General features: G+C 39.7%; 1 protein-coding gene across 1 annotated transcript in view; it reads left to right on the top strand.

Annotated features, from left to right (window-relative positions):
- The window catches only part of megf11 (multiple EGF-like-domains 11), a 359,538-nt gene that overhangs the window by 231,434 nt on the left and 103,257 nt on the right, over positions 1 to 24,847 (top strand). The window contains exons 5-6 of the mRNA XM_043674616.1: positions 3,397 to 3,517; positions 8,099 to 8,235. Coding sequence (XP_043530551.1) covers positions 3,397 to 3,517; positions 8,099 to 8,235 — 258 coding nt within the window. The remainder of the gene's footprint in view (positions 1 to 3,396; positions 3,518 to 8,098; positions 8,236 to 24,847) is intronic.

The following is a 24,847-nucleotide window of genomic DNA, read 5'->3' as shown; positions in this document are numbered from 1 at the left end:
GTCTAGGTGACATCCTCAGTGCTTGGGAGCCTCCTGAATCTGCCGCTTCCGGTTGTCAGTTCCAGCTGTCCGTTGCAGTGGTCGGTATATTGGGTCCAGGTCAATGTGCTTATTGATTGAATTTGTTGAATATAGATTCAATCAATAAGCACAACGATCTGGACCCAATATACCGACCACTGCAACGGACAGCTGAAACTGACAACCGGAAGCGGCAGATTCAAACCACTACAAATGCCGGAGGAAAGATCACAGAAGCGCTTCACAGGAGGCTCCCAAGTACTGAGGATGTCACCTAGACAGGGGACGAAACGTCTGCAACACAAATTCCCAGCTCGGCGAACAGAACCACAACAACGAGCACCCGTGCTACAAATCTTCTCACAAACTTTGAACACCTACGGGCGAGAGACGCTAAGACAAGCCAGGAGATCGGAATCCTGTGCCAACCGCCTAAGCGCCACATACGAATAACTCCTGTTCCTGCATGAATGCTGAAAGAATCGAATCCTTCCACCATGTGTCAGATACAGACCACCAGTCAACAACCCACAAGCCAGGGACACAGTCAGACAGAATGGATTCAGGATGATCCAGGTAATGATTACAGACGCTTACAACAGACTTCACAAATACAGACAAGAAATTGCGCGCCAAAAATCATTAATTTCAAAAACCACCAATCAGGAATGGACCCGGACCATAGAACAGGCCGTCACCATAGGACAGAACAGGACCACACGCCGCAAAAAAAATGGCACTGAAAGAAAAAATGGCCAAACTAACACAACAGAGAGGACACCACAACACACACCTGGGTTAGAAACCTCTCCCACAGACAGCTCACAGACACGGAAAGAACAATACTGGCCAAGGGACTCAACTACAACCACAGGGACGCTAAGACAGCAGACTTCCTAGCAGCACTAGAATGCACACTCAGGAACAATGGACTGACAGAAGAGACACAACAAACAGTGAGACAAAGTATTGTACCTCCGATAACAAGGAAAAGACAAACACATAACCTCAACACCAAGGAGAGGGAAGCACTAAAATCACTAAGAAACGATAAGAACATAATCATACTATCAGCAGACAAAGGTAGAATGACGGTCATCCTGGACAAAGCACAACACATCCAGAAAGTGCAACAACTACTTGCAGATACCAACACCTACCAAAAGAGGGGGTTTGACCCCACCCCACAGCTCACCAATAGGATAAACAACACACTGAGGAACCTACAAAAAAACAGACAGATAACCAGGTTTGACCTACAAAGAATGAAACCTGAAAGCAACAACACCCCCAGATTCTATGGACTACCTAAAGTGCACAAACCAGGCATCCTACTCATATCCATAGTATCACTACCAGAGACACCATCTCACAAACTGGCTAAAGAACTACAGCAGAAACTGAAACATCTGATCAGCGGATCCAGACACTCTATACAATCAACACAAGAATTCTTGGACATCATCAGGAATATACACATAGACAAGGAAGAAGCCATGGTCTCATTCGATGTAACGGCACTGTTCACCTCTATCACAGATTCAATCAATAAGCACATTGACCTGGACCCAATATACCGACCACTGCAGCGGACAGCTGGAACTGACAACCGGAAGCGGCAGATTCAAACCACTACAAATGCCGGAGGAAAGATCACAGAAGCGCTTCACAGGAGGCTCCCAAGCACTGGGGATGTCACCTAGACAGGGGACGAAACGTCTGCAACACAAATTCCCAGCTTGGCTAACAGAACCACAACAACGAGCATCCGAGCTACAAATCTTCTCACAAACTTTATTTTAGTTATTTATGTAGACTGCAGATATTCACATGTAGCATATCCGAATGCATTTTTACTCATTAGAGGCGAGCATCATGTTTGTGACTGAATATCACTTCCTTACCACAGGTTTTCAACTGAAAGAATCAAGACAATATAACAGAACCACAAACTGACACAAATGTCAAAATAAAATAGAGTTGTTTTTACTGTACCAGAAGACATATGTATGTATCTGCACAGTTTGTGAAAGGCTTTCTAAGTACTGGTTGAACATGATGTACGTTACTGTTGAATATTTTACAGCATAATTAAAGTGATTAAATTCCTTCTTCCACTACCATTGGGCTAATTCTAAATGCAGTAATCTTCCTATAGTAGATCAAAGTTAATTTTGAGCCAGTATGCAGGTATTCTGCCAGATGTACACATTTTTGAAAATGAATCAAGTAAAACTTCATTTTGTGGCATAGTTTGTCATGGGCAGAACAGAGGTAAAAAGCATCGATTTGAAGTGACTGTGCTCTCCAAGAACCTGAAGTAAATCTGATACCATATTAGCATGCCTGAAATTTATTAACACCCTAACAGCCATCAAAAACAAACATAAGTGTCTTCTATGGGCATTAAGGGTTCAACATATGTTCTGCAAATCAATTCTGAAATTTGGCTGGACATGTTCTGTGCCTACACTTTCCAGTTGGAAGTCATCACCAATACTTGATAGTAACGTGGACCCATTCTATTCCCTTTCCTACCGCTATTCTTGGAACAACCTAAGATCTGCCCTCAATGTTAAAAGTAACCCAAACTGGTGTCCCTAAAAATGACTAGCCTCCAGACATCTATTCCAGCATGTACGCACAGCAGCCATTTCATACCTGAAAACAGAACAAGGCAAAATTGATCCCCACAAAATGCATGGAATGATACTGGTCAAATCTGAGTATTAGCGCAGATTCATTACTCAGTTGCCCACGAAAAATAGAGAAAAATTTCAAATTTTACACTCTTAAAAGTTTAGTTATTTAAGTAACAAATGTGATTGAACAAATCTGGTAACGTTACATTAAAAACTCCATAGAAGATTTTTTTTCTTTAAATTTCTTATATATGCTGTCTTTCGCATAATAACATAGCACCACAATTGTTGAAACTGAATTCTAAGGCTGATTCAATTAAAAAGCAGCATGAAACACTAAAGGACTGTTTATTATTAATCACAATGTAAAAGAAAAATAGTCTGAGGGTCTTCAAATGTGTCGTAATAGAATTTTAGCACAAGGTTTCATTCTATTTCATTTTTCCTTCTGTTTTTTCCTTGTTCTTTTTATCTCTCTCTTGTGGGATATTACAAAAAGCACCAGCAAGCACAAAACAGCCTGGTGTTGAAATATAATGGCACACAGAAAATTCTTGAGATGCAATTTATACAAGATCCAGTGATCGTTATCAGATTCAGTATTATTGGTTTTAATCCACTTGAATATTCACATAGTTAGATATAAATAAGGAAATGCATGCCCTGTAGAATTTTGATAGGTTTCCATTCAGTGTTGTAATGACCAATTGTATTGTCTACTTTTAATCTGCAGTTGTGAAGAACGCTGCCCATCTGGCAGTCATGGAGCCCACTGTGAATTACGGTGCCCATGTCAGAATGGTGGCAAATGTCACCATATCACTGGAGATTGCTCTTGTCCAGCTGGTTGGATGGTATGTTTAAAGATGAAAGCTTCTTCATAATTTTGTTTTAATAAGGCAACTTCACTATTAAAGATAAAATCAGAAAATATTTGAAATACTCAGCAGATCTGTCAGCATTTTGGAGGGAGAAGCAGAGAAAGGTCCTATGACTGAAACATTTAACTCTGTTGCTCACTCCACAGATGCTACCAGATTTGCTGAGTATTTCCAGCATTTTGATGTTCATTTCCAATTTCCAGTATCCACCGTACGTTTTCTTTCTCATCATCAGAGGAATTGACCTTGTAATCAGTGTTGGCTAATGTTGATTCTGATGATACTAGCTTGGATTTTTTTCAATAAAAGAAAACAATGCTTGAAATACAATCAGGTCCATCAGCATCTGAAAGAGAAGGATAAAGTAACATTTCAATTAGTATGTTTTATCCGATCTAGAGACCAGTCACCTTTGGATTTCCAGCACATTTGAACCTTTATTGGATTTTCAGTATTCAGTGCAATTCCTTCAATTTGCTGGAATGTTAACTTATCTGCTGCCAAAAATACTGGTCACTTTTGATTTTGCTTTTGGAGCACTTTCTGTGGTTATTTGCCTTGGTGACTATCTTGGTATATTTGTATTACTTATATAGTTGTGTAATTTGCCAATGCTGAAGGTTAGAGTTTAACGGCATTTACATTGAAAGAAATTCATAAGAACGTTTTTAGCCTTCATACAAGAATGAATGTTTTGGGACAACCAAAAAACAGATGAATAAGGATATTATCTCAAAATCTACAGTACTAATGGTTTAGAATGGTAAATATATATGACCACTTTATGCAAACATATGAAAAGCTAACATCTGCATTATCATAACTAGTCAGTTTCTCCCTGCACAACCATGAAATCCCCTGAGGCAAAGGAAATAAAGAGAGCTGGCCCAATTTGGAAAAAGAAACTCTGGAAAATTCCTCCCAAACCCAAATCACAAATCAGAACCAGTCTTCACAGAAACCATGGACTAAGTGCACTTTAACTGTTAATTAGAGGGAAGGTGGTAGCCTGGTGGTATTATCACTAGGCTAATAATCCAGTTACCCAGGTTATGTTCTGGGGACCCAGTTTCAAATCCTGCCTTGGTGGAAGTTGAACTCAATAAAAAAAGATCTGGGATTAAGAAACAAATGGTAACCATGAAACTATTGTCAAGAAAAACCCACCTGATTCACTAATGTCCTTTAGGAAAGGAAATCTGCCTCTTTACCTGGTCCGGCCTGCATATGGTTCCAGACCAATTGCAATGTGATTGACTCTCAACTGCCCTTTGAGCAATTAGGAATGGACAATAAATACTAGTGATGTCCACATCTTGGGAATGAATAAAAAAATCTATTTTCTAAAACTGAATAATGATCTCTGACACAGCTCAGAATTAGTCCAGTTGCCAATTGAAAGTAAAGCTTTGGTATACATACCAGCCTACAATGTGGTCTAGAGGTCCACTACTCTCTAGGAAAAGAGGAACTGCCCAGAGTTATTCTATTCCCACTACTGTGTAGTTTAAATCCATTGATGCCAGCTGGCTTGAGTTTGTAACTGAAGGAATCTGGCCTTTCAAGTTTCACATATGTAACTTTGTCTTTTTTGTTCATAAAACATGAACGTTGCTGGCTCAGCCTCAGCATTTATTGTTCATCCTGAACAGCCTTTTTGAGACTGTGGTGGTCAGCTGCATTCTGGAAATTCTGCAGCCCTTAGGAGATGGAGAGTTCTGAGGTTTTGATTCAGTGACATTGAAGGAAAGACAATGTAGTTCTAAATTATCTCGGGTGAATGGCTTGAAGGGGAACTTGCAGGTAGTGGTGCTCGAATACCTCTGTTGCCCCTTCCCTTTTAGATGTTAGAAGTCATAGGTTTGGAAGGTTTGCAGTGCATCTTGAAGATAGTACACACTGATGCCACTGTGCATCGTTGGTGAAAGGAGTGACTGTTAAAGGTGCTAGATGGAGTACCAATCAAATGGGCTGCATGGTTCTAGATGGAGCCAATTTTCTTGAGTCTTGTTGGAATTGTATTCATGAGATATGTTGAGAGTATTTCATCCCACACTTAACTTGTGCCTCTTAGATGGCTTTAGGAAATTAGGAGTTGAGTGAGTTGCCTTAAAATTCCTAACCTCTGGCCTGCTGTTGTAGCCATAGTATTATTTTGACTGGTCCAGTTCAGTTTCTGGTCAACATCAGCTCAGAAAGTTAATAATGGAGAATTCAGTGCTGGTAATGCCATTGAATGTCAAGGAGTGATGGTTAGCTTCTGTGTTGGAGACTGTCATCACCTGCTATTTGTGTGATGTGAATGTTACTTTTCACTTATCAGCCAAGCCTGGGTTTTGCTTACTGTGGACAAGGACTGCTTCATAAATTGAGGGCTTGCTCATTGTATAGGCATCAGCAAACATCCCTACTTCTGACCATGCAATGGATGGAAAATCATTGTTGAAGGAGCTGAAGATGGTTGGATCTAGGACACTGCCCTGACTTCCTTCTGTTCCATAAACATAGATATATATTTCTATATATGCTTCCACCAAATCAAACATGCTGCTAGAATTAGAGGTAATTCCCTTTTCAATTTTAAGGTCTGCAAAATAATAGTATTTTGCTAGTATTCAATCATTGTTGGGTGCCTAAGGGATAATTTACAAGATTCTCAAACTTAGACTTATATAAATATAGAGGACACAGATGATTTATATGGCTGACAAGATAATTTCCAGAATGTGGGCTCATGCCAAACATTACAACGTATGTTGTGATTCAGTTCTAACACTGCAGTCTTGTGCAGCAAACAAAATGCTCTGGCAGATCAATCTGAGCAGGGGTTCTATGAAAACAGCTGAAAATGTGTTGCTGGAAAAGCGCAGCAGGTCAGGCAGCATCCAAGGAACAGGAGAATCGACATTTCGGGCATAGGCCCTTCTTCAGGAATCCCGAAATGTCGATTTTCCTGTTCCTTGGATGCTGCCTGACCTGCTGCGCTTTTCCAGCAACACATTTTCAGCTCTGATCTCCAGCATCTGCAGCCCTCACTTTCTCCTCGAAGGTTCTATGAAAACAGGTGAGTTTCAGCACAAAAGCTTTGAATAACTATACATGTGCAAGATCAAATCCAAAATAACAACCAAATTGATCATCCATGTTAACTGTTTATTAATTAAAAATCACACAACACCAGGTTATAATCCAACAGGTTTAGTTGGAAGCACTAGCTTTCGGAGCGACACTCCTTCATCAGGTAATTGTGGAGGACTCGATCGTAACAGAATTTATAGCAAAAATTTGCAGTGTGATGTAACTGAAATTATACATTGAAGAATTGATTGTGTGTTAAGCCTTTCATCTGTTAGAATACAGTGATAGTTTCACTTCTTTCATGTGTAAATCACAAAACCCTTTTTTTTTAAAGTTGCATTCTCGGGTTAGCTGTTAACAATGCAACCTGAGAATGCAACTTTAAAAAAAGGGTTTTGTGATTTACACATGAAAGAAGTGAAACTATCATTGTATTCTAACAGATGAAAGGCTTAACAGACAATCAATTCTTCAATGTATAATTTCAGTTACATCACACTGTAAATTTTTGCTATAAATTCTGTGTGTTAGGATTGAGCCCTCCATTACCACCTGATGAAGGAGAGTCGCTCCGAAAGCTAGTGTGCTTCCAATTAAACCTGTTGGACTATAACCTGGTGTTGGGTGATTTTTAACTTTGTACACCCCAGTCCAACACCGGCATCTCCAAATCATGTTTATTAATTATGTTTAGTTGTTTGCAGGTGATGGACATTAACTAGGTATAGACTGAAACTGTGATGATTGTGCTAGCAAGTACAGTATCTGCTTATAATGCGCATCTTTATAAATAAAAGATTAAGAACGTGTAAAGAGTAGTTTCAGTTTTATCCTTCTAATGGCCTTTTAGAATATTGTATAAAACCCAACTAGTTAGACAACAGGAAATGCTCTTCAGTGTGAGAATGGTGTTTCTCATTGCAGGAAAGTTGTTCATTTAAACTACAATTGACGCAAACAACTGTTTAGGGGAACAAAAAATAACTTTTCATCCTCAGTAAATATTCCTGTTATACATATTCCTTATCAATACTTAACAACAGGACAAAAATCATTGCTAGATTTTCAAGTAATGTACAAAAATAAATAGATTTCTCAATGGTTATCTGATGTCAGCTTTTAGTAATACCTTTTAACACATTAATTTTTTACTTAAAAATTTCACAAAGAATAGTTACTGCATTTGCCAGGTTGCATATAGTATTCAGAGGGTTAAACATAAAACGAATCATCTTAATAGGCAAACTAATGCATTGAGGTGATTGTACAATGAATAACTTATGTTCAAGGTCCTAAATAATACATATCAAGGTTGCATAATAGATAAGTGGGCACATTCATTGATCTACAATGTTTCACCAGAAAAGTATGCTTCTTACTTCATTAGTAAAGCGTTATTCATTTATATGCCAAGCAGCTGAAAATTCTGTTTGAAATGTAAATATAATGGAGATTTTTATTTCACCCTTGGTGTAGGGATTGGTCTGTGCACAGCCATGCCCATTTGGAAAATTTGGGATCAACTGTACCCAAGACTGCCCTTGTCATAATGGAGGACAGTGTGACCATGTGACTGGAAAGTGCCATTGTATAGCTGGATATACAGGTGACAGGTAAGAACAAATCTAATGCGGCATGTAAATATGGTCTATATTCTTTAACCTCCTCTCCTGAAGCACAAATCTGGCAATAAAAATGGATTGTTTCTACTGTTTTTGGGTAGAAATTGGCCTGTTTTATTTCTTTTTTTCTCGAAATAAAATAGTTGCGAAATTTAATACCTAAGAGTGGGGTTACTGTTCCAACACACACAGGCATTGATTCCTTGCAATAAATGTTGGTGCATTTTTTAAGAATCCCAGTTGAACACTATTATGATACTAAAATAATTCAGGATGTATCTTCAGTTTTATTGGATAACACTTTGCATTAATGATAATTGAGTTCTCTAGTATTCAGTAAGGTTTGGAAAGGGAATATGGGCTAGTCAGCTAACAGTAGTCTTGAGTCTCTTCTACAGAAATGATCACCTCACAATGAGTAGGACAGGTACAGATTTAAAGCCACCATATATCACTGCACTGCAAAATACATATACACCATATCCTGGCTTGTTCAGGGCAAAGTTCACCAACAAGCTTTAATATATTGCACAAATTAAAGGGAATCCGTTAATTAGTTTTAAACATATGGAAGACAGCTGGATCACAAAAACAGAATGCCGTTGAACTCGAACTCTGAAATAAGATTTTTTAAAAGCTGGAAAAGCTTAAGCAATCAGGCAGCACCCGTAGAGAGAAACAGTGTTAACATTTCAGGTCATAGGAACACAGGAACGGGAATTAACCATTCATCCTATTGAACCTGCCTGAACTGTTCCACCATTCAGTTAGAACTTAGCTGATTATCTACCTGAATATCACTTTCTCATGCTACCCAAATATCTCTTGATGTCATTAGTATCTGGCCTAGTTAGTTAACTAACATCCCAGAATGAATAAAAACAATCCAGAAATTTCCACTGCTGTCTGGATAGAGAATTGTGAAGAATCACTATCCTCTGAATGAAGAAATTCCTTCTCATGTCTCTCTTCAATGGCCTATCCTTTATTCTGAGACTTATCTACACTATTCTAGACTCAACAGCCAGGGAGACATTCTATCTACATCCACCCTGTCAAACCCAGTAAGCACTTTATTAGTTTCAATGAGATCGTCCCTCACTCTTTGAACCTTTTGAGAATGCAGGTGTAATTTCCTCTCTGTGTCCTCAGAGGACAATCCTACAATCTAGAGTGGGGTGCTGGAAAAGCACAGCAGGTCAGGCAGCATCCGAGGAGCAGGAGTATCGACGTTTCGAGCAAGAGCCCTTCATCAGGAATGAGTCTCCTCACTTTCTCCTACTTAATCCTTCAGTCTTGTTCGGTGAATTTCCATTGGACTTAGTTCGTGGCAAGTACATCCTTCCTTAAGTGAGCATACCCAAACTGTACACAATACTTCAGGTGAGGTCTGACCAAGATATTGCACAATTGCAGCAAAACACCTGACTCAAATCCTCTTGCTATGAAGGACAATATACTAGATATTTTAATCAACTTCGGAGTAGGTGCAACATGACCTTAGGTCTCCTGGCCTAGAGGTAGGGACTCTACTGCTGCACCACAAGATCCCCCAAAATGCTATTTACCTCCTAATTATTTGCTGAACCAACATTACAGCTTTTAGTGATTCATTGATGTCCAAAAGGCCAAGTCCTTTTGGACATCAATGATTCCCAAATGTTCACCATTTAAGAAATAAACTGTGTTGCGATACAGAGAGGACAGCTGAACCATATCAGCCTTTCTACCTCTTTATTGACAACACAGTAAAATTATAACCTTCAAAGACCCTCAAAATTGATTCAAAAGGATCCAAACGACTCATTTGAATAATCAATCCCAGACACTGGTTTGTATCTTAAACAAAGGATTTAGCAATTTATTAACAATATATTAACTTAAAGCAAAATTAAACAACCTAGTAATCTAATTGCTCTATGCTTTAAAGGCAAAAAAACTTTGTTTTCAGCCTCATTCACACCAAAGACAAACAGATAAATGCAGTTAAGTGATAAATAGAAGAGAATAATAGAATGGGCCAGATTATTTCAGTGGTTTCCACAATGCATTGTTCCATTGGTATAGATGATTGTCTGTTGGTGTAGAGAAAGCTTCACTCTGTATATAATCCCCTGTCCCTGGAGTGTTTAACGGGGGGACGGTGTAGAGGAAGTTTTACTCTGTATCTAACCCCCTGACCCTGGCAGTGTTTGATCAATTCTTCATTTCACAAACCCCTTGGTTCACTAGCCTTTCTGTATTTTCCTCCATAAAGACATACATAATGTAATTGCGTGTTTTCTTCTGTGTATCCATTGTAAATTCTCCTTTCTCTGCCTGTAATGGACTGACATTCATCCTTGCAATCTTTTTCGTTGCATACCAAAAGATGATTTTGCAGTCTGCCTTTGTGTTATTTAGTTGTTTGTATTCCTAATCTCTTGTTCCTGTATCAGTTCCTTCATTGGAGTTTAGCAAAACAAGGAGACCTTATTGAAACATGTGAAAATATTAGGAGTTTGCCAAGGTAGGTGTGGAGAGTCTGGGACCAGAGGGCGTAATCCCAGAGTAAACTGACACCCATTTAAAACAGAGATGAGGAGCAGTTTTTTTTTCTGTAGTTAGTAAATCTGTGGAATTCTTTCGTACAGAGGGCTGTCACACTAGGTTGTTAAGTATATTCAAGGCTGAGATAGACAATTTTTTTAATCAATAAGGGAATCCAGGATTATGGGGATAAGATAGGAAAGTGGAATTGAGAATAATCAGACCAGCCATGAAGTCATTCAATGTCAGAACAGACTTGCTGGGCCAAATAGCCTACTTCTGTGCTCTGACATCCTATGATCTTAATTAGACCAGGATCTGTCAATTCTTTCTCCATTTTCGAGTCATGCATTATATTGATTATAGCTGGATGACAAAACATTTACCGATTTAGGACGGTGTCTAGGAGTTTCGCTTCAGTACAGTTTGAAGAATTGAGACAAAACTGAGGCATCACAGGCCTCCACTGGTGAATGTATGTAATTGAGACAAGTTTACACAGATAGATTGCAAGTTAAGTTTGAGATAAGAATTTAAAATTTAGTATAGTTTTAATGTAGGAAGAAGGAAGTTTACTTAAGGACTTAGGAGAGCTAGTCCAGGAAGAATGGACTTAGGAGAGATGGAAGGGGGCATGAGAAAGCTTTAAGAGATAGGATTAAGGAAAACCCTAAGGTGCTCTACACTTAAATGAGGAACAAGAGGATGGCCAGAGTGAGAGTTGGGCTGATCAGGGATAGTGGAGGGAACTTGCACCTGGAGTCGGAGGAAGTAGGGGAGGTTCTTGAGTACTTTGCTTCAGTTTTCACTACTGAGGGGGACCTTGATGTTTCTGAGGACAGTGTGAAACAGAACACAGAACAGGTTGCTGTTAGGAAGGAGGAGGTGCTGAAAATTTTGAAAAACATAAGGATAGATTAATCCTCTGGGCCAGACAGTATATAACCTAAGTTACTACAGGAAGCGAGGGAGAAGATTGCTGTGCCTTTGAAGATGATCTTTGTGCCATCACTGTCCACTAGAGTAGTGCCAGATGATTGGACGATAGCAAATGTTATTCTCTTGTTCAAGAAAGGGAAGAAGGATAACCTTGGGAATTCCAGATCAGTCAGTCTTACGTCTGTGGTGTGCCAAGTTTTGGAGAGGATTCTGAGAGACAGGATTTATGATTACTTGGAAAACCATAGTTTAATTAGAGATAGTCAGCATGGCTTTGTGAGGGACGGGTCGCGCCTCACAAACCTTATGAATTCTTTGAGGATGTGACAAAACAGGTTGATGAAAGTAGAGCAGTGGATATGGTGTACATGGATTTTAGCAAGGTGTTTGATAAGGTTCCCCATGGTAGGCTCATTCAGAAAGAAAGGAGGCATGGGATACAGGGAAATCTGGCCGTCTGGATTCATTTCACTTTGGAAGGTCAAATTTGAATGCAGAATACAGGGTAGAAGCAGGATTCTTGGCAGTATGAAGGAACAGAGGGATCTTGGGGTCCACGTCCATAGTTCCATCAAAGTTGCCACCCAGGTTGATAAGAAAGCATATGATGTGTTGCTTTCATTAGCAGGGGATTGAGTTTAAGAGCCACGAGGTTATGTTGCAGCTCTATAGAGTCTTGGTTAGACCACACTTGGACTATTGTGTTCAGTTCTGGTTGCCTCATTATAGGAAAGAGTGGAAACTTTAGAGAGGGTTCAGAGAAGATTTGTGAGGATGCTACCTGGACTGGAGGGCAAGTCTTATGAAGAAGGGTTGAGGGAGCTAAGGCTTTTGTCGTTGGAGAGAAGGAGGATGAGAGGTGACTTGATAGAGATGTACAAGATGTTGAGAGGCATAGATAGCGTGGATAGCCAGAGACTTTTTCGCATGGTGGAAATGTCTATAATGAGGGGATATAATTTTAAGATAATTGGAGGAAGGTTTAGGGGAGATGTTAGAGGTAGATTCTTTACACAGAGAGTGGTGGGTGCGTGGAATGCACTGCCAGCAGCCATATTAGAGTCAGATACATTAGGGACATTTAAGCAACTCTTGGATAGGCACATGGATGATAGTACAATAAAGGTTATGTAGATTGGTCTGATCTTAGAGTAGGATTGAGGGCCGAAGGGCCTTTGCTGTTCTATGTTCTGTGTTCTAAAATATGACAACAGGAAGTGAGGTTTTGTAGAAATACACACAGATGTAACATTTAATATGTCACGGATACATTGTTATTTTTTCTTCTTGTATATTTTTCATTACCAGTGAAGGACTATGGCAGGATTTAATTGTGTTAGTTGGAGTGGTAACTCAATACTCGACTAGGAGAAATACTTTCCTTGTGTGGAATCCTACAATGCACTTTTTCTTATACAGTAGGTTTGAGGAGGAAAGGCAATCTTTTATATCATAGCTGCCAAATGTCTGGAGAGGGGGTGAAATTGACTTAAGTTGTAGGGAGCTGCAATATGTAGAAATTAGCAGTCACATTTTCTGCAGCTGAATTATTTAGTCTGAAGTGAATTTTGATTTCTATGATTCTGGGAGTACATGCTTGCAGATTAATGCAAGTGCGGTATTACAGTCTTATTTACGTAGAATAGCAATAAAAATAAGATTCTCAGATAATAGAGTTAATTATGAACTGTTGAAAATGTCCTATGTAAAAGATTTGTGTAACGTAATCACATGAATATTAAGACAAATGTAATTAAATCTGGCAGTCATTATTCGAGATCCTGTGCATGTGGTAATTTACTTCAAGTTTTTTTAACAAAAAGATATAACATCTGTTACTTAATATTCATATAAATTATCCTCATTAATCTGTGAGCAATCACAGAATTAACCCAGCAAGCCTAATAATTATCGACTGTGTTAACATTCCCTACTTGCAGGAATTGAAGACCCCCCCCCCCAGTACAGTTCAAACACTAAATGGAGCCATACGCAATTATATGTTTATAATTAAGTGTAAATATATCGAGCTTCTAAACCATTTAGAGGTGCAATAGATGTATAGCATGTATAGAGTTTGTAGAGGAAAATAGTTAACTTGGTAACAAGGTCCTATTGTAGCTTGCAGCTTTTTAAAAGTTAGCTATAACATTTGTATTCCTTATTTAAATAAATGAGTGTGATGCTTTTTAACATTATAAAGAGAGTTTACAGGATACTTTAGATCATTTGTCATTTCTTGAGCATATTATTTATCTGTGTGTCAATGTATTTTGATGACATCAGGGCCACAGTCATCAGGAAATCTGTGCAGCGAGGAAAGATAGCTGCTTAATTTCTAAACCTTCTTTATTTTTTTCTTGTAATTTTTAAAACCAGAGGAGAGGAACTGGTTTGACCATGGCATTTTGTTTTAATAATTCACGGGGTACAAGCTGGGTCAGTATTTATTGCCCATTCCTGATTGCTATTGAGAAGTTGATGCTGAGCTGCATTCTTGAACCGCTGCAATCCATTTGGTGTAGATAAAGCTGAAAACCAGCAATCCAGCCAATCTGACCTTCCAATTTAGATTCACCCTCAATGTCATTACAGAGGATTTTGACCATCGACACTGAAGAAATGGCGATATATTTCCAAGTCAAGATGTTGAGTGGCTTGGAGGGGAACTTGCAGCCTATATACTGACTGTCCTTGCTTGACCTTCTAGATGGAAGTGGTTGTGGTCTGGAAGATGCTGTCTGAGGACTTTTGATGAATTTCTGCAGTGTGTCTTGTAAATGGTACACACTGTTGCTATTGAGCAGCAGTGATGGAGGGAGTGAATGTTCATGGATGTGGTGCCAATCAAGCAGGCTGCTTTGTCCTGGTTGGTGTCAAGTTTCTTGAGTGTTGTTGGAGCTGCACCCATCCAGGTTTGTCTAGGGTAATCCATCACACTCCTGACTTGTGCCTTGTAGTTAGTGGACTGACTTTGAAGAGTCAGGAGATGCGTTTCTTGCCCAGTATTGTGAGCCTCTGGCCTGCTCTTGTAGCATGATGTCTATGTGACAAGTCCAGTTGAGTTTCTGATCAATGGTAACCTCAAGAATGTTGATAGTGGGGATTCAATGATGGTGATACCACTGCATGTCAAGGGTCAGTGGTAAGATTGTTTTTTAGAGACATAGAGTTATATAGCACGGAACCAGATCCTTCAGTCCAACTTGTCCACCCCAACCAGATATCCCAATCTGACCTAGCCCCATTTGCCAGCATTTGACCATATCCCTCAAAACCCTTCCTGTTCATATACACATCCAGATGCCTTTTAAATGTTGTAATTGTACGTTATTTGTGATGGTCATAGACTGGCATTTGTGTGGCGTGAACGTTGCTTGCTACCTGTCAGCCCAAGCCTGCATATTGTCTGGCTTTTGTTGCATTTGAACATGGACCTCTTCAGTATCTGAGGAGTTGCAAATGGTGCTGAACATTGTGCAAACATCAGCGAATATTCGCACTTCTGACCTTATGATGGCAGGAAGGTCATTGATGAAGCAGCTGAAGATGGTTGGGCTGAGCTCACAACCCTGAGGAACTCATGCTGAGCTGTCCTGGAGCTGAGATAACCTCCAACAACCACAGCAATTTTCTTCTGTGCCAGGCATGACTCCAACCATTGGAGAGTTTGTCCCTGAAACCCGTGGGGTCCAGTTTTACTAGGACTCCATAATGTAAAACTTGTGTCCTTGTTTGAAGCAAGGCTGTAATGAGATCAGGACCTAAGCAGACCTGGCGAAGCCCAAACTGAGCAACATTAAGCAGACTATTGCAGAGCAGGTGTTGCTTGATAGCACTGTAGATGACACTTTCAATCATTTTACTAATTTTTGAGAGTAGACTGATGGAGCAGTAATTGGCAATGTCCTTTTTTTTATGTACAGAACATAGCTGGGCAATTTTCCTCATTGTCAGCTAGATCCCAGTGTTGTAGCTGTACTGAAAGAGCAAAATATTATGAGGTTTCCCACCTCAAATACCATCCCAAGCAGTGCATTCCAGACCGCCACCACCCTCTGGGTGAAAAATGTTTTCTTCCCTTTTCAACCTCCTGCTTTTCACTTTAAAATAATCTTATTGAACCTTTGACTAAGGGAGATAAATGCTTTTTGTATCTCTGTCCATGCCTCGCATTATCTCATATAACTCTATCAGGTTCTTTGTCTGTTTCAAAGAAAACAACCTGAGCTTATCCCTCCTCTATTCATTGCTGTAATGCTCCATCCAAGGCAACATCCTCCAACATAACCACATCCCTCCTATAGTTCATGACCAGAACTGCACACAGTACTCTAGCTGTGGCCTATCTAAAGTTCTGTGCAGCTCCAACATAACCTCCTTCCTCTTAAAATCTAAACTCAAGTGCCTCATATGCCATCTTAACTAGCCTATTAAGTTATCAGAGATTTGTAGACACTATCTCAAGATCCCTTTAATCCTCTGAGCTTCTTCATATCTTGCCATTCATTGTGTGCTCCCTTGACTTGTTCTTTCTTCCAATTTATCTCTCATTATCAATGAACAAATGACAGAAAGTGAAGTTTAATACTGGAGTATTATTTGTGTTATCTCTTGGACACAGAGTTGAATTTCCCTTTTCCCACCAGGTCAGGTGGGACTTTGGTTCATTGTCCCAATCCCACTATGACCCTAATCCATTTCCAGAGCCAGGACGAGTGATGCATGAAGAGTGGACACCCAGCATTATCTTCACTGGCAAAAGGGATTTCACCATGGCTGGAAAGGAGAATTGTAGCAGCACTGCTTGAAAACAGCACCAGAATGACAGTGTCAGAGTGTCAAATGTGCTGCAATAAATAAACTCACCGTGAATGGTAGGCTTTGGATTGATTGTAGCTCAACATGGTTAAGTGTTTGGCCTTCAACTTCCAAAAGAAATCCCTTGTCCTGATATAGCCAGTGGCCAAAATCAGGAAAATAAGCCAGTTGATTTCCCGGTCTCCTTAGTGTCTGGTATCTACAGAGGGGCAGTAAATTGGCAGCCAGTAGTCTTTCCTGCAGTGGTAAGAGGAGGAAAGCCTAGATCTGAATAAGTCAAAGTAAATTTATTCCTTAATTTGATTGATTTTAGGCAGTACAGCAGAGGAACATCCAATCCTGTATTTTTGCAGTTAGTGAGATTTTTCTTTTCATAAATGGCTTCTGCCATTTTTTTAATTCTAGGAGTTGGTTGAAGGGATTTTTCTAAACACACTGTCCTTCTGATGCAAACGCGTGGATTCAAATCAAATCCAGGCCAATTAAGTGAAAATCTTTCTCGTTTCTGAGCATAATGGTTTGAGTTAGTCCAAATCAACTCCTAAATTCTCAGCTTCAACCAGAGGCTCTCTGCATATTCACTTAGGAAAAGGAGAATCTCCCTAGGATATGATGATAGATTGCTGTTCTAAGACTAGGATTCAACACCAAATCTGAAAATTTACCAAATTTAATATTGTATAATTCTGTTCCCATTTGTCATCCTGACAACTTCACAAAAATATCTGATCAAAAAAGAAAAAAATGAATGTGAATGTCTGATTTTACAGTTGTGCAAAGCCAATCCATCACCCACAATTGGATTTATCTTACAATTGCCAGACTGCCAAAGCATTTTTTCAGCATTCCCACATGAAAAAGGAACATGGACACATTGAAAACTATTCTTATCACATAAACCTTTCAGAAAAGCAAGGAATAACTCAAGGACAAATAATAATGAAACTGTTGAATCGACTACAATGTCATTGAGCAACATTAACAATGGAAACTGGCAAGAAATCTCTCCAATTCCAAGCAAATAAAAAATAGAATGAGTTTCAGATTGGGTTTGAGATCACTCATCTACTGTGACTGGCTCTAATAATTATTAATAGCTTTTGTAAACCTCTTCTTACCTCCCTAACTGCAAACACTTGCTTTTTTTAAAAAAAATCTTTAATGAATTCACAATAATCAATATACAACATAGAAACATTTTTGGTGATTATACTCTTGTGAAAACTACCAACAATTATTTCCATGCAATCCATTGTGGATGATGGCTGTATAATCTTACAGTGAAGATATCACATCTGTTTATTCTTCACTTTGAATATCATCATTTGAAAGTACACTCAGTGATAAATAGAAGATGCTCTGTCTGGAAAAAGAAACATTTGTGAAGTCCATAACAATCTATTCTGATACCCCTGCTAGTTATAATGTGAATGAAATGGAACAACTGTCCGTAGTGATATTGTTACATTTGCTGATATCAAGCTCTAAGGAGAGGTAACAAGTAAAAATAAGATTGCCCATTTACAGAGACTTTGTATCAGTTATGTCGATGGACTGAGTAATTTTAATGTAGATAGCAGTCAGGTAAAGCATAAAAAGCCAAGTAAAAGTAAGTACACACAATACACAGGATGAACCATTTACATGATATATCAATAAATGCAGCTGAGCCCCTCAAGGATCCAATCAAATGCATCTTTTGAAATAATAACAGATGAAAATTTCAAAGAGGATTAGCACATGTAAATCAAAATTAACTAAAATGACTTAAAATAGTCTCTTCCTTGCCAGCTGATAAAGGGAAGGAGATTTAAATTGAGCATCGATCACATTTAAAAGCTTTTGGTCAGTGCGAGGCAGTTACTAATAAGATAAATGAATTACTTGGGCAAGCTAAAATAGGTCATAGTGACATTGCAAAGAAACTGCTCGTCAGCTCATTAGTAGTAAGGCTAATCCTGGTTTGTACTTTTGGTCACTTGACCTCAGAAAGATGCATTAGAAAGGTTTCAGGGAAGATTGACTATGATGCTGCGACGTCTTGAGGGATTAAACTATGACGAAAATCTGAGATATCTGCTAATTTTCATCAGTGTAAAGCAAAAAGAAAGCAAGCATTATGAAAATAATGTAAAGATATGAAGAGGCTTCATATTTATTGCACTGGATAATTGACACACTCATGCAGTTTACCATCCAGCCCTGCTTTGTTACGAAACAAGGGAGCTCTGCGTTTCTAAGTGGAGATTCTATTCGGGGTTTCTCCAGAAATGCAGCACAGTACTTCCATTCTAACTGTTTGTGTAGTTATTTTGTGGTGTTGCAGGAGTGTTGAAAAGAGTCAGGACAGGTCAGGTCTTGCAAGGTGGGGGAATTAGAATTGGGTAGGGTCAGCTTCAGCTGGGCGGAATGAATCAGGTTGATCTGGACAGTGGAGGGGCAGTCAGGACAGGATCCAGGGAATCGTGCTTGGTCTGGCAAGGTGTAGTTGGGTGTGTGAGGTAATTACTGCAATAGTTTAATAGTTCACTGATATATCTTAGACATTACTGCTGTATGGCAGTACTGTGGGGGAAAAGATATAAAAAAGAAAAAGAAAAAAATCTTAGACTTTGAATTAGCTCTAGAACTACAAAGTGGTTTTTTTTTACTTATTCATTTGTGGGATGTGGGCATCGCTGGCTGGTCAGCATTTTATTACCCGTCCATAGTTGCCCTTAAGAAGGTGGTAATGAGTTGCCTTCTTAAACCGTTGCTGTTCAGCTGCTGTAGGTTGACCCACAATGTCATCAGGGAGGGAATTCCAGGATTTTAACCTAGCGATAATGAAGGAACAATGACATATTTCCAAGTCAGAATGATGAGTGTCTTGGAGGGAAACTTGAAAGTGGTAGAGTTCCCATGTATCTGCTGCCCTTGTCCTTCTAGATGAAAGTGGTTGTGGGTTTGGAAGCTGCTGTCTGAGGATCTTTGGTGAATTTCTGCAGTGCATCTTGTTGGTAATACATACTGTTGCCACTGAGCGTGGAGGAGTGGATGTTTATAGGTGTTGTGTCAATCAAACTGGCTGCTTTCTCCTGAATGGTGTCAAGTGTATTCCATCACACCCCTCACTTGTGTCATATAGATGGTGGACAGGCTTTGAGGAGTCAGGAGATGAGTTACTCACTGCGGTACTCCTAGCTTCTGACCTGCTCTTGTAACCACGGTGTTTATGTGGTGAGTCCAGTTGAGTTTCTGGTCAATGATAACCCCCAGGATGTTGATAGTGGGGGATTCAGTGATGGTAACACTGTTATGTCCTGGAGCTGAGATGACTAACCTACAATAACCACAAGCATCTTCCTATGTGTCAGGTATGATTCCAACTGCTGAAAGTTTGCCCCTTGATACCCAATGATTATAGTTTTGCTATGACTCCTTGATGTCACACTCTGTCAAATGCAGCCTTGATGTCAAGGGCTGTCACTTTCGCCTCACCTCTGGAATTCAGCTTTTTTGTCCATGTTTGAACAAGACTGTAATGAGTTCAGGAGCTGAGTGGGCATCACTTAGCAGGTTGTTGCTGAGCAGATGCTGCTTGATAGCACTGTTGATGACACCTTTTATCACTTTATTGATGATTGAGACCAAACTGATGGACAGGTTGGATTTGCTTTTTAATGTATAGGACATACTTGGGCAATTTTCCTCATTGTCGGGTGGATACCAGTGTCGTAACTGTACTGAAACAGCTTGGCGAGGGGAGCAGCACGTTCTGGAGCACAAGTCTTCAGTACTATTGCCGGAGTATTGTCAGGGCCCATGGCCTTTACAGTGTCTCAATTGTCTCTTGATATCGTGTGGAGTGAGTCAAATTGGCTGAAGACTGGTATCTGTAATGCTGGGGACCAGTGGAGGAGGCTGAGATGGATCATCCACTCAGCACATCTGGCTGAAGATTGATGCGAAAGCTTTAGTCTTTTTTTTGTACTGATGTGCTGGGCTCTTCTGTCATTGAGGATGGGGATATTTGTGGAGCCTCCTCCTCCTGTTACTTGTTTAATTGTCCACCATCATTCATGCCTGGATGTAGCAGGACTGCAGAGCTTAGATTTGATCTGTTGATTATGCAATCACTTAGTTCTGTCTATCCCTTGCTGCTTATGCTGTTTGCCATGCAAGTAGTCCTGTTTGGAGGCTTCATCAGGTTGACACATCATCTTCAGGTATGCTTAGTGCTGCTCCTGGGATGCCTTCCTGCACTCTCCAATGAACCAGGGTTGATCCCCTGGCTTGATGGTAATGGTTGAGTGGCAAATATGCTGGGCCATGAGGTTACAGATTGTGCTGGAATACAGTTCTGTTGTTGTTGGCCCACGGCGCCTCATGCATGTCCAGCCTTAAGTTGCTACATTTGTTCGAAGTCTGTCCCATTTAGCACGGTGATAGTACCACACAACAATATGGACGTTATTCTCAATGTGAAGGCAGGACTTTGTCTCCACAAGGACTGTGAGGTCACTCTTACTGATAGGAGAAAGTGAGGACTGCAGATGCTGGAGATCAGAGCTGAAAATGTGTTGCTGGAAAAGCACAGCAGGTCAGGCAACATCCAAGGAGCAGGAGAATCGACGTTTCGGGCATGAGCCCTTCTTCAGGAATCTGTTACTCTTACTGATACTGCTGTTATGAAGGTGTCGGCATGTACTGTACCTTTACGAGAGACAGGAAATTAGCAAGGACTGACTGAAAGCACAGAGTGTGCTGGACAATTTAAAAATGTAACATTTGGTTGAAACAAATAGCTGGAGTTGCGTTGGAACAAAAACAAATTTAAATTCGGCCAGTCCGTTTAAATTATGCCCGAGATACCAAAACACAAACGAATTTGAGTTTTACTTTTTGGAATGATATCAAACCAATGAAATGATCCAATGTTTTCAGGTATAAAATAGGGCATTTTGGACAGTTAGGGAGAGAACAGCAACGAGCACTAACCAGTACAGACTGCTGGCCGATTAGGTCGTTGAACGGTACCTGTCCATAAGAAAAGTTGTGCAGCAGAAGACCGAAGAAAAGACAACCCAGGAAAATACAGAGGAAAATTGCAAAGAAAAATTGACAATGCTGGTTGGGTTTGAAATGTGATTTTTTTTTGTAAATCTTAATCGTGTTTTTTTTATCATATCAGTATTGTAGAGAGGGAGGTTCAAGAGAAGGGAGTTATAAATAGTTGTGGTTTTAATACTCTCTTTTGGACTTATTAATAAAATTGTTAACTTTTACTTTAAATAGTGAGATCTGGGATAGTTCGTTGCCTCTCGAAATTTAACAGATTACGGTGTGAGGTGAGCTTTCCTGTGTGTAGGCTTTAACTTAGCGGAGGGGTTTACCCCATGCCATAACAGTTTAGTGGCTCTCGTCCATGATTTGAACAGGTTTAGACAGATCCAGTCTGATATTTGGACAGATTTGAATAGATTTAGGGTATGAAAAAAGCCCAGTAGATTTAAACACTTGCCGGTTAGTGTGCTAGATCCTTAAATAAAACATAGGTGAGACAATTTGTTTAACTTTTGTTACTTGTGATTGGTTAAATTAAAAGTGAGAGAAATGGCTCTTAAAATTGCTAAAGAGGTTCTGAGGTTTGAGGATGATTCCCAAATTTTCCAAGGAAGTTTTGAATGAAAAGAAAGGAACATACTCTTAGAATTAGCAAAGAAGTTAGAATTGGGTTTAATCAAAGACAAAAGTAATGCTGAAATTGTAAGTGAATTACTTAAACACTTAAATGTGTCAGAGAAACAGACAAGTGGTGTAGAGTTAGAAAATCTTAAATTACAATTGAGGAAAATAGAGTTAGAAGGTAAACAAAGGGAGAGAGAGAGGAAAAGCAGAGAGAGAGAGAGAGAACGTTCTTTGCTGAGCAAAGCTAGAGAAGAAAGGGAGAGAGGGAGAGAGAAAGAGAGAAGAAACGGAGAGGGAAAGTGAGAGAAAGTGATTTGCAGAGTGTCAGTTCCAGGAATCCAGTTTGTTCTTGGGAATGATTTAGCAGAGTCCAAGGTGGGAGTGACACTCCTTGTGGAGAAGCCCAAAGAAGATCAAGAAACTGAGCGTTAAAAGAAAAATTTTCTCACACTGTTTGGTCACCAGATCCCAGTATCATAAGTCACAGCACGAAGCAAAACTAAAGAGAATGATGAAGGAGTTGAGATTCAGTTAGCAGACACCCTAATTGACGTAATGGTGCAGGAAAAAAACTGAACAGACAGAGGATCAGACAGAAGTGTTTAGTCCTGTAAGGCTAAGGGACTTGCAACAGAAAGACAAGACAATAAAAGGTAAATATGTGGATACGTATCTGAAAAGGAGGCAGAGAATATTCCGGAGTGTTATTATCGGAAGGATAGAATCCTAAGACAAAAATGGAGACCATGGCAGGTTAGTGCAGAGGAGAAATGGGCCAAGGTGCACCAGATTGTGTTGCCAGTAGCATACAGATAGGAGGTGTTACAGGTAGCACATGAAATACCTGCAGGAGATCACCAAGGTGTACGAAAGACTCAGGCTAGAGTACAAAAACATTTTTATTGGCCTGGAATGCACAAAGTTGTGGTTAATTTTTGCCATATGTGTCATTCATGTCAAATGTAGGTAAATCACAGGCGGTAATAAAACCAGCATCTTTGTTGCCAATTCTCACATTCAAAGAACTTTTCACATGGGTTATAGTTGATTGTGTAGGTCCCCTCCCGAGAACTAAAAGTGGGAACCAGTAATTGTTAACCATAATAGATGAGTCTACCAGATTTCCAGAAGCAATTCCATTCTGGACTATCAAGGCAAAAAGGGTGGTAGAGGAATTAGTAGCTTTCTTCACACTGTACAGGCTACCCAGAGAGATTCAGTCGGACAAAGGGTCTAATTTTACTGCTAAGCTGTTTAAGGACATGAGGATAGCTTAGGTATACAGCACTTTAAGTCAAGTGTGAATCAACCTGAATCCCAGGGAGCTCTAGAAAGGTGGCATAAGATCTTGAAGGCCATGTTAAGAGCATACTGTCAAGATTACCTGAATGATTGGGATAAAGGTATCCCATTCGTATTGTTGCCATTAGAGATGCCCCAAATGAATCTACTCAGTTTACTCCCTTCGAGTTAATATTCTGGCATGATGTAAGAGGCCCTTTGAAATTCATTAAAGAGAAATTAGGTAAAGAGAAAAGGACCAAAGTCGGAGATTTCAAACTTCAATTATGTATCGGAGATGAGAGAGAAATTAAATCGAGTAGGAGAGTTAGCTAGATAGCACCCAAAGAGGGCACAGTACAGAATGAAGTAGGTGGCAGATAAAAACTCTTGAGATTTGGACATTTTTCCAAGGAGATGACTTGTTAGTACTGTTACCAGTGACAGGGGATCTCTTCAAAGCCAGATTTAGTGGTCCCTATCAAATAGACAGGTGAACTATCTGGTAAAGATGCCAGATAGCAAAACACTGTATCAGATATATCATGGGAATATAAAACCGTATTATAATGGAGAGAAAGAACTGGAGAAACAGATGTTAGTTACTGCCACACAGACTGAAGAATCAAATCCAGATGTTGGGGATTTTGATGTTCCTCAAAATATGTTAAAAAATGAAGACTTCTTTCAGGAGTGGGATAGGTTACTAAACTATCTGTCTCAGGATAGTTGAAAGGTTTATTACTGCAGTATGAGGACTTATGTAGGAAACAGTTGGGGAGGACGAATGCTATTGTACATGAAGTAGACATAGGGAATATTGTTCCGATAAAACAATACCCCTATCGGATTAATCCTTTCAAAGCGGGACAGGTCGAGAAGGAGGTGGAGGCCATGCTCGATGAGGATATCATCGAATCGAGCCAGAGCGAGTGGAGTTTACCAATCACCTTAGTTCCCAAACTGGATGGGACTCAATGATTCTGGTGGATTATCGGAAGGTCAACACCATTACAAAATCGGACTCATATCCAATACCGAGATTGGAGGACTGTATCGAGAAAGTTGAACAAGCCAGTTACATCACCTGTTTGGACGTACTGCATGATTACTGGCAGGTACCTTTATCAGAGACAGTAAAAGAAATTTCTGCATTTGTAACCCCAAATGGCTATATCCATTCAAAGTGACACCCATTGGGATGAAGAACGCACCCGCCACATTCCAAAGACTCATGAACAGAGTTGTGGCTGTGTTAACAAACTGTGCAGTTTATTTGAATGATATAGTGATCTTTAGTAAGTCCTGGAAAGGTCACATGTTAGAGTTAGCAGAGCTCTTTGAACGACTATGAGAAGCAAAA

Source organism: Chiloscyllium plagiosum, chromosome 32 (genome assembly GCF_004010195.1).
Source record: "Chiloscyllium plagiosum isolate BGI_BamShark_2017 chromosome 32, ASM401019v2, whole genome shotgun sequence".
NCBI lineage: Eukaryota > Metazoa > Chordata > Chondrichthyes > Orectolobiformes > Hemiscylliidae > Chiloscyllium > Chiloscyllium plagiosum.
The sequence above is the reverse complement of the archived record's forward strand: the minus strand, read 5'-3'. Positions and strand labels throughout refer to the sequence as shown.